Genomic DNA, 10,327 nt, shown 5'->3' with positions numbered 1-10,327 from the left:
GTAACTGCAATTGTAAGCTATATCAAAGTGTACATAACCTGCCATTTTAGATTAAATAAATGGAGAACGCAGCATTAATCACAGTGATTGCATCTGTGTTTGCTCCCGTCCAGCTTCCCATTTATTTTAAAGGTTTTCCCTGGCTTTACTGGTGAAGATAAATTCAGACCCCAGGAACACAGGCCCCTCTCAAGAGTTACGATTCTGGATGACATTTTCATTTACACCACCTCTACAAAGTCACAGCAATGTCCAAAGGCACAGCCGTGTGACACCTGCAGTGGGAAGGGACTCTGCCCGCCGGTTTTCCCAAGCACACATTTAGCAGCAGATGGTGCTGTTGTGTCAGTGAACTTTCCTGAGGGACTAACTACCTCACTATTTCTGGATTTTCTTCCCTGACTTCATTGCGAGCTTTGAGCTTTCTTTGATACCTTTCATAACTAAAGCCTAGCACTCAATGATATCACCAGTATTTCTTGCTACTGCTTCTGTAATGTTCTTTTTATTCAAGACAGTACTCTGGAAAGTAATTTATATGAATATAAACGGAGTTTAAACAACTAATTTGTGTGAATGGCAGCAATTATATTGCCTGTGCAGGGCCTGGGACACTGGCACATCGGGCACGCTGTGCTGTTTCCCTCTTGGGGCATTGCCCTGTGGCCAAGGAGTGCCAAGGAGCACAACGTCCATGTCGAGTGATGAAGCACTGCTGAGTGCTCCTGACTTCAAACTGATCAATGCCTGAGATATACATATATATGTGTGGTTTTTTGGTGGTTGGTTGTTGGGTTTTGGGTTATTTTTTTTTCTTTTTTCTTTTTTCTTTTTTTTTTTTTTTTTTCCCTTCTTCTTTTGGGGGGGGGGTGGTTGTTGTTGGTGGTGGTTTTGTTTGTTTGTTTTTGTTTGATTTTTTTTTTTTTTTTTTTGGAGGTGGTCCCCTAAAGAAGTTCCCAATGTAAATGCAAGCTCCTTTCATTGATGCGCACACCCATCAGCTACTGCTACTGAGACAATGCTCATCTCTCCGAGTCCCCGCAGGACCGACAGAGTGGCTCGGGCCCGGTGCCTGCGGCTGGAAAAGCAGCGCGGGAGAGCGAGAGGGGTCCTGGAGCAGCCGCTGCCCGCAGACTGCCAGTGCAGACCCCGCTCCTGCGGGGATGTTTGCTCTGCTCAGCTCTGAGCGTGCCTTCCCTGCGCCGGAGACACTAATGGCTGCTCAGCCCCCAGCACAGAGCCTGCACAAAAAGCCTCCTCCGGGCGCGGATCACTACCTGGAGCACAATTTTAAGTGGAAAAAAGTTGCAGACAGCTCCTCACTGCCAACGCCGGGCTGCAGCGCTGCTGCCGGCACACCAAGCTGGGATCTCGGCGTCCCCCCTGAGGCTGACAGCGAATTAAATACCTTCTGAACGTGCAGGTTCACTGTGGTTAGCCGGAGACAAGAGCTGCTTCCACCTCTGTAGTCTAGATCCGTTCAAATCCACCGTGCTGCTGCACCACCTACAGAAGGTTTAAAACAACCCCGGATTTAGATGTGAAGGGGCACAGGCCTCTGCAACCCTGAGCCAGGGCTACAAAGGGCCCTCCGAATGATTGTCTGAATGTTGCACAGGAAAGGTGAGGACTGAAATTCCTCTGCCAGCCTCTCGCCTCCACTGTGAATTTACACAGATCCAGAGAAATGCGAGCTGAAGTCTGTAAGGCCCAGAAGCAAACTGGTCAAGGAGTGCCTGCAGGCTGACATTTCCACCCCCTTCAGATGACCCTCAGAGTACTTAGATGGATACTCAGGATACTTAGATGGCCCTCAGACCTCCCTCTTCGGATAGCTGGGTATTATTAGCAGCACTCATTACTGCAGTGCCCCTGATTCAGGACACAAAACGGATGGAAGTGTGCAGGAGGCTGAGCAGCTGCCAAATGGAACTGCAGGGACTGAACGGCTGAGTCAGGAGCTGAACACAGCCTGCCGGCTCTCAGGCTCATGTCCATGAGCTTAGAAGGGAACACCCTTCTAACCTCACCCTTATCAGCATCCTGCCTTCCCCTTTGCTCCTGGCCCCATCTACTTCTGAATGTTCTGAATGGCACAATGATTACTAATATTTTTAAGCGTTCAACCTACTCCAATGGAGGTGGCAGACAGACCACTCTCATTCTCTCTTATCTCTAAAAAGCGAGAAGGTGGCAGCTCGTGGCAGGAAAAGACAAAAGCAACCAAGCTTTTGCTATTAAGCGTTCAAAAATAAAATGTTCAATAACCCTAAGAGAAAGCGAAATATTTCCTCGTGGGTTGCCAGATTTTATAACTTGACAGTGTTCTATAAACGCAGGACAAACCGGTGGTGGCGTAGCCTTTTCCAGGAGACTTTGCTGAGCTGATGATACCTGATTCACAGCAGACTCCCAGATAACCAAACCCTTTGAAGAAAAGTGAGAAGCACACAGGCGCTGCCCGGAGCGGCAGACCCTGCAGCACACCCTGCCCTACTCGGCAGGTTTCACAGGAAATCCCCCAGCCCCTGTTCACTCCCCCAGCCCCTGCCCAGCCCCGCTGCACCGCCGCTCCAGCGCCGCGGGGAGGCGCCCCAGCCCGGCCAGGATGCCGAACCGCCGGCTACGGGAGGCACAAAATGACTCCGCGGAACTACAAACGCTTAAAAACGGAACGGAAGCAAAATGACACACAAGTGCGTGTAAATGCAAGCGAGGCGTGCGGCGGCCCGGGCAGGAGGCGGTGGGCGCTGCCGCCCCGCCCCGGGTGGGCCCCGCGCATGCGGCGGCGGCGCCCATTGGCAGCGCCGGCCCCGCGTTCCTGGAAAGTTCTTGGAAATGGATCAAAGGCGTTTCCACGAACACGCGCGGTGGCGGCCCCGCACGGCTCCCCTCCCTCCCTCCCCCGCCCGCCGGGAGGGCTCCGCTGCCCTCCCCTCCCTCCCCCGGCCATGGCAGCCTGGACGCGGCCGTGCTGGACACAGCTATTTATACCGTCTCTTTTTTTATTTTTCCTCCCCCCCTCCTCGCGTGGCTGATATAGGAAGAATGATGCGAACACAATACGATTCCAGGAATCCCTCACTTCCTGGAACAGATTAAAAGGGACGCACAAAAGATTACTAAGGAGGTTTGCCCTTTTTTTTTTTTTTCTTCTTCCACGGAGCTTCATTTCTCCGGAGCCAGCGCTGAGACAGGTCGCTGCTCCCGCTCTTCCCGCAGCACTAGGGAAGATTTTATTTATTGGTACCTATTTATTACTATTTCAGAGTGCTCTGAAGGAAGATCAGTTCCTCTTTAAATATATGTAATTTCCTTTTTCTCTGGTTATTTTTTTAAACTTTTTTTTTGCTGCTGTTTTCTGGAAAGCAGAACAAGAACACGTTATTTTTTCTAAAGCACCGAGAACGCACGTATTTTCTTGGCCAAAGTTGCTGAAGTCTTTGTCGGACAGCTCGTCTTCTGCTTGGCTTTTCCCGTCTCTGAAATAACCTGCAGAAGGGGTTTGCTGGGACTCGCCAGCCTTCTCTCACCGTGAACCCCAACTAGAGGTTGAACTCGCTGCTTCGGGGAAGAAAAGAAGGAAAGAAGAGGAGAAATAATTTCCCATCTTCTTGAAGACTTAATGCTTTTCCCTTGGTCCGGGAGTGACATGATCCTCTGTGTTCAGGGGTAAGATACTTTGCAGCCTTCCGTGAAAAGCTGTGCTTTGATAATTGTAATTAGGAAGGTTCTCTGGGACAGTTTTTCAGCTCCTGTGTGTTGTTGCCATGTGTGACTGTATTGGAATGGGAATGACTTTGGCCGGCTCAGTGCTGAGTTCTGTGTGTCTGTGTTTTAGATTCCAAGGCCAAAATCATAGAACCATAAAGAATTCCTGATTTCCGGGCTTTCTACTGCTGAAAAACTACCCGGTTTCCAAAATCTTTGGGAGAGTAACAAATAACTCGTAGTGTGTTGTTCAGTGAGGTGGACACAGCACCAGTGCAGACTCCAACCCAACACCACAGGTGTTCTCTAAAGTACTCTTGGAATCAAACTGCTTACTGAAGTAAAAGAAAAAAACCCTTCCCTGGAGTTTATGTGTATTGGTCTAAGGAGATATTTATGCTAAATTAATATCACTTTCATGTAAGTTTAAGTGTATGTACATATACACAGCTTTCTGTAGAGTGAGAGCCACAGGAGGCACACGGATAGTTCCAGATCTGCCTTCAGGAGAACAGGTGACATCCAAGTGCCCTCTGTGATATCAGTACTGACGTCTTGGCACTTCAGTGTCCCTCTGACCAGCTCAGCTGATGAGGAACACCTGGTGTGCAGGAATCCCCTGATATTTTTTACACATGCTGCATACTTGGAAAATGTGAGCATTTATTTCAGTCTGAGCCATCATGTCAGATTTTCCTGTCACTCTGGTGTATGGTGGATTTTCCTCAGAGTAAAATCTTCCTTGTCTGCTTGCAATGACCGTAGCACAGGGATTTTTCTGCCATTTCCCCCCCAAAATCTGTTCCACAGACAAGGAGAGCTCGTGCTTACCACTAATTTCCTACTATGCAAGGGGGGTTGTCTTCACTCTTATTTTCAGCCTGCAGCTGCAGTTCCTATAGCCATGGCAGAATGAATTTAGTTTTCAGCTTGGCCTTTGGGAAACCCTTATCTGAAGCTTTTCTCCAGGGTCAACATACCAGAGCTATTGCTTCCCTTACCCACCAAGAACTTATTATGGAGCCAGATGTGTAGATGTTTTTCTTTTAATGTCTATTTTGAAGACCATTTATTACTCCATTTTCAATCCTCTAGGATTTTCATATATCCTGGACTCCATACTCTCCGTCCTATTCAGACCAAGCTCCCACTGGAGTGTTGGGATGTGGCTGAGGGAAGGGAGAGTGGCTCCACACTTTCTCTTGTAGTGTTTATACTGTGTTATGAAGTTTAGCTTATCAGCACAGTAACTACAAAGCCAACACTAAATGGGATCAGACATATCTGATTCTCCTGAACTTTCTTGCTGTTCCAAGGCTTTCTGAAACACTAACTGCCAAAGCACAGGGAAGTTCATTTGCTGTCTATCTGGAGAGTGCACCCAGACTCCCAGCTAGACATGCCAAATTTCACATGCTTGTTTGCTTCCTCCTCACAACTGTTGTACGAACACTTTGCTCTATTTAGTCCTGATTCTCCACATCTTTCCTCTGCTTTCTCTATTACAAGCACTATTTGCAAATCTTTTCTTTGCCCCACCAAAGAGCCGACTTTCTCATGTCAGCAAACCTTTTTCAACCTGTCCTCATCCCAGCAAAGTCTTCTTAACCTTCTGGCAAATGTTCTTCATTACTTGCTGATCCCTCTGCTCTCCCATTCCTATGCTTGGAGCTGCTCTGTTCTCAGCAGCAGCTCTTCTTTCTTCAGCCTACGTACAGACATACAGAGTTGTTTAGGATACCAGCACCTCCCAGTCTTTCAAAATTTCTAATCCTTCTCCTCTCTTTCTCCACACTTCTTTGAGCCTACAGCCTCACTGGGAGGTTTTGTGGGGGCTTAAGGCTGGTGTATAGAAGGCAAATAGGAAATGTGTGAGCCCAACCCTTCTCTGGCTGCAGTGGAAAGATCCCCACGGTGCCTGCACAGGGTCTGGGCTCCTCCAGCCTCACCTGGCACCAAGTGTAAGGCAGCAGAGCACGAGTACAGTGGGAAAACTCATCTCAAGCACATGGACTCTGTAAAAGAAACCTACTGAAACATTCACACAGCTGATGTGGCTTTTGGAGAACCAAACTGTGAACTGGTACAGCCCTTGAAAGTAACAGCTTTCCTCCCGATTCATGGCAGACATTTCCCTGTGTAGCTTTGCTATCTCTCCCTTCCTTCGCCACCTCTCAGCCAATTCCTAATTTTCTCTCTGAAGCTGGTCTATAAAAAGAAAAAAGTTCCACGATATGAAAAGTTTTCTTTATGTTCCAAACCTTTCTGGAAGGGTAGGCCAGAAAAATTGTCCAGGAGAAAGTAAGTTCAGAGAGATTTGGCACTTGGACTGCAGTGTTTGAGTTCCAGGGAATGAATGGTGCAGGACTGATTTTCTTTAGAATCAGTCACAGTCATTTTCAGCTCAGGGAACAGTTGATATGAGAGACACTGCTCTGCCAGCAGGCCTGGGACACCTTCTTTGCACAGCACCAATTGGTAGTTAGGTTCAGCACAGACAAGGATCAGAATCACAGAACATTCTGAGTTAAAAAAGACCCACAAGGATGATCGAGTTCAACTCTGAATGACTTGTATGGGCACCAAATCCATGACCTTGGTGTTATTTGCACCATGCTCCAAGCAGCTGAGCTGGTTTATGGTCCTCCTTGAGCAAAAAGGGGGGTAATGGAGAATTGGGAATCTCCATTCCCCAAGGAGACAGGGAGCTAGGCTTTTGTGAAGACATTAAGAGGGAGACATCCAAATATCTTGAAAAATGAAGCCTCAACACCTATAAATGTATCTTCAGGAGGATTTAAAAGAGAACTCAGAGCTTTACCAACAATGATCTCCAGATATAAAAATATATCCAGATCTACAAAAACCCCTGAAAATGCAGGTGCTGCGACCAAGGGCCAGAAATTACCTTTATTCAGGCTGGCTTCCTACCCATTAATAGAAATTAAGAAAATAGAAATTAAGAAATATTAGCTACCATGAAGGACAAGCAGGTATCCTTCTTCTGAAATGTAATTTGACACATGGAAAAAGAAAGAATGTTCTTTCCTAAATACCAACAGAATAGCAGGGGGTTTGCTGTGTATTGCATGGGTAAGAAGTATCTCTCTGTAGATTTAAATTTACCAGTGGTTTTACAAAACCTTACTCCAAACCTCCATGGTTTGTTTAGAAATGCAGAGGTGTGGAACTGATCGTGGTTCTCACTTACAAGGTGTGAAGGTGCTTCCAGGTTCTCTCTAATCTACTTACCTCTCACATCTCTTTCTCTTGTTCTCTGTCCCATACTTGCATCTCAGCACTTTGAGATGGTAGAGTGCAGCTATGATGAGGTGCAGATCAGTTTACAGCACATTTATTTATGTACCTGAAGCAGCCTTGTTCACACAGAGCACAGGGAAGGAGGAAGATCCAAAGGGAAGCACTTAGGACTTCAGAGTCTCCTTCTGCTTTTCTTCAGTAATGTGGGGAGGTGGCTACACCCTGTGCTATCAGCACCAGTGGTGCTGTGGCAGTGTCACACTGAGGACTGAGTGTATTTCTCTCAGCCATCTTTTCTTTAAAGTGTCTGAAAAACATCTCAGCTGTGTTGGGGATGGTGGGAGGATGTAACACAGGACATGCAGCAGGACAGGGGACACAGGCAAGGAGCTTACAAGACAACAATAGGACAGAAATAATTTTTGCTCAGGAGAAGCATTGGGAATTGCCTGGGAATGAAGACTTTCCTGGCCTCTGACATCCATTCTCCTCCTGGAGCTCTGCTTTCCTTGAGGAATCCCTGTGCTGCTGAGGAGGAGCCCCGATGACCCATGAGAGCTCCAGGCTCTGTGAAAATGCATTTAGATGCTGAATAGCTACAGCACTTTAGGCCACAGGGGAATACATGTTCTAGCACTCTGGCCATGGCAGAGCCTCCTCCTGCAGTCGTGCAGGGATTTCAGCCACACTGACTCCTCCTTTGAACTGCTGAACGGTGGGGTGGGTGTAGTGCACAGGCTTGGCTAAAACAAGAATTCCCATTGTTCTCTTACATGATCAGCTCACTCGGAGTTCTGAGAGGTTCATTTAGGACCAGGTCATCCTTGAGCAGAAAGTGGGTAAGACAAAACCCAAGATATTCCCAATTCTGCTTCTAATTATATTGCAGTAAATGACAATCCCACTGGCAGAAACAGAAATGCTCCAACACTGTAATCATGTAAATGAAGCTGTAATGCTGTTATAAATCTTACTGCCCCTGAAACTATGTATTAAAAGGCAACATCTAAAAATATCAGGTTCAAATAATCTTAAATGGCAAGACTGACTACCTTCTATATGGCCAAAGAGGCAAACTTTGGGCTCATCTTTAGCTCTGTTCCTTCCTCCTCCCTTGCCTCTATCAGAAACAATGGTGCTGAGGATCTGTTTGTAAACATAACAGGTTGTAGTAGAATGTGGCATGCACTGAATAGACCCTGAACCAATCACAAGGCAAGGAGAAATAGCAGATTGTGCCTTTCATTTCAGACCTCATCCTTTGCTGGCAGAGGAAAAGAGCAGGAGACTGTCACTCAGGGGCATTGAGGAATTGTCAGAGCCCATCATGCAGCCTCTCCCAGTTACAGCCTTCCAGGAGGAGTCTGTGCCTGCCCTTGCACCTCCAGTTCCAGACAGCAACCCACCTCAGACACGGGACCCTGAAGAGGACCTTCTCTGCATTGCAAAAACCTTCTCCTACCTGCGAGAATCTGGTAAGGCTCAACTGCAAAGTCACAGGGTCAGAAGGGTGCAGGGACCCAACTCCACAATCTGAGCACCAGGAAGAATCTCCTGATTCCACTTCAGACAGGAACCTGGTTCTGTCACAGCCATGGCTGGCTCTTGTGCATACAGCAAGTCTATCTGCAGTATCTACAAGCTTATACCATGAACTAATTTATTGCTTTATGTTTTGTAACTGAATTGGGAGAAGGAATTGCAAAAAGCAAATTGCGTTTTCTCTATAAACTGCAGCTGCTGCAGCAGCTGCCAGCCTTATCCCAAGCCCCAGCACAGCAATGGCAAGCATAGGCAGGAAACCCTTAGAACTTGAATTTATGAAGATCTTGCCAACTCTGGCTCTGGTTGCTTCCCAGGCTCTGAACATGGTTGTCCTCAAGGCTTCCCTAAATATAGTGCCAGTCCTATAATATGTTCTTTCCCTAACAAATTCTGTCTCGGACTTTTATCCAGGTTGGTACTGGGGTTCCATCACCGCCAGTGAGGCCAAGCAGCACCTGCAAAAGATGCCTGAGGGCACGTTCCTGGTGCGGGACAGCACCCACCCCAGCTACCTGTTCACCCTGTCCGTCAAGACCAACCGAGGGCCCACCAACGTGCGCATCGAGTACACCGACAGCAAGTTCCGCCTGGACTCCAACTACCTGTCCAAACCCCGCATCCTGGCCTTCCCGGACGTGGTCAGCCTCATCCAGCACTATCTCATGTCCTGCACGACGGAAAGCAAGACCGAGGCTCCTTACCCACCCCCGTCTCCTCTACCTCCCCTGCAGAAGGAGATGGCGGCGGCGGCGGTGCACCTGAAGCTGATCCGGCCGCTGGGCCGCAAGGACAGCATTCCCAGCCTGCAGCACCTGTGCCGCCTGCGCATCAACAAGTGCACGGCACACGTGGAGCAGCTCCCGCTGCCCCGGCGGATGGAGGAGTACCTGAAGCAGTATCCTTTCCAGCTCTGAGAATGGCCCCGACCACAGGGACACAACCACCCGAACTTTGTGTGTGTCCGTCCTGCTAAAGGTGGGCACAGCGAAGACCTGATGATCAGCAGAGACTGCATCCATCTTTCCTCTCCCCTTCTCTTCACATCCATTCCAGCCCCAGGGAGGAGTGGGTTGTTCCAATGAGCAACAGGGCACCAGCTGAGCTCTGACCCTTGGGCCGTGCCAGCAGTGGCTGTGAGAAGCTCTGTGGGCATGGCCACACTACTTGAATGTCAGAGTTGTGTGACACCGGACTTGTTAACGTTGTTATTTTTGCTATTTATTTCCATGGCAGTTTCTCTCCTCATGGTATTTTTAAAGCACCTTTTACTTTATTGGTTTTGTTTCTTTTGTGGAATTAGAGATAGCATAAAGGCTCCCAGCCACCTGGCAGCCAAAGCTCTGTGGGAATTTGGATTTGGATTCACATCCAAACAGCTTCTGTTTGAACCTGTCCCTGTGACAGGTTACAGGAGTCCACATCCAAACTCTCCTAGGCTTCTGGGGTATGTGAGACTCAGATGACTGTATCCAGACCCACCTCTACAGAGGTAAAGACTATTTGTTTTTTTTTTCTACAGAGGGTATCACAACCTCAGAGCACAGTGGGGAGTCCCAGAGATATGTGCTGCATCACATGTGGACAGGAGACTTCTTTGAGAAAGCTCTTCTTCCTTGCAAGCTCTAAGCAGAGATCTGGCTAGTGAGGTTGGGCCAGGGAGCCCTCATCCCATTTTTTTCCATCTTCTCCATCTCCAAAGGATGTTCGTGACAAAACATTTCAAAACAAGTAACTAGAAACCAAATTTTCTCATATGCAGGCAGAAGGATTTCATTTCAGAGCACCCTGTGTCTGGCTTGTGTTTTCAAAG

At 48.0% G+C, this 10,327-nt stretch overlaps 2 protein-coding genes across 2 annotated transcripts in view; one reads left to right on the top strand and one right to left on the bottom strand.

Moving 5' to 3' along the window:
• Positions 1–634: 634 nt before the first annotated feature.
• The window catches only part of HEMK1 (HemK methyltransferase 1, mitochondrial release factors N(5)-glutamine), a 91,549-nt gene continuing 81,856 nt past the window's right edge, over positions 635–10,327 (bottom strand). The window contains exon 13 of the transcript XR_014590875.1: positions 635–1,506. The gene's annotated coding sequence lies outside the window, so the exon portion shown is untranslated. The remainder of the gene's footprint in view (positions 1,507–10,327) is intronic.
• Positions 2,912–9,790, top strand: CISH (cytokine inducible SH2 containing protein). Its single transcript, XM_083869301.1, has 4 exons — positions 2,912–3,130; positions 3,373–3,672; positions 8,224–8,447; positions 8,929–9,790. The coding sequence occupies exons 2-4, from the start codon at positions 3,626–3,628 to the stop codon at positions 9,429–9,431; spliced, it is 774 nt and encodes a 257-aa protein (XP_083725427.1). The 5' UTR covers positions 2,912–3,130; positions 3,373–3,625; the 3' UTR covers positions 9,432–9,790.

Source organism: Zosterops lateralis, assembly GCF_965231275.1.
Source record: "Zosterops lateralis genome assembly, chromosome: 11".
Taxonomy (NCBI): domain Eukaryota; kingdom Metazoa; phylum Chordata; class Aves; order Passeriformes; family Zosteropidae; genus Zosterops; species Zosterops lateralis.
The sequence above is the reverse complement of the archived record's forward strand: the minus strand, read 5'-3'. Positions and strand labels throughout refer to the sequence as shown.

Coding starts and splice junctions, on each gene's coding strand:
- CISH (XM_083869301.1), top strand. CDS start 3,626: ATGCTTTTCCCTTGGTCCGGGAGTGACATGATCCTCTGTGTTCAGGG. Junction 3,673..8,223: donor ATGATCCTCTGTGTTCAGGG/GTAAGATACTTT, acceptor CTTTCATTTCAG/ACCTCATCCTTTGCTGGCAG. Junction 8,448..8,928: donor CTCCTACCTGCGAGAATCTG/GTAAGGCTCAAC, acceptor ACTTTTATCCAG/GTTGGTACTGGGGTTCCATC.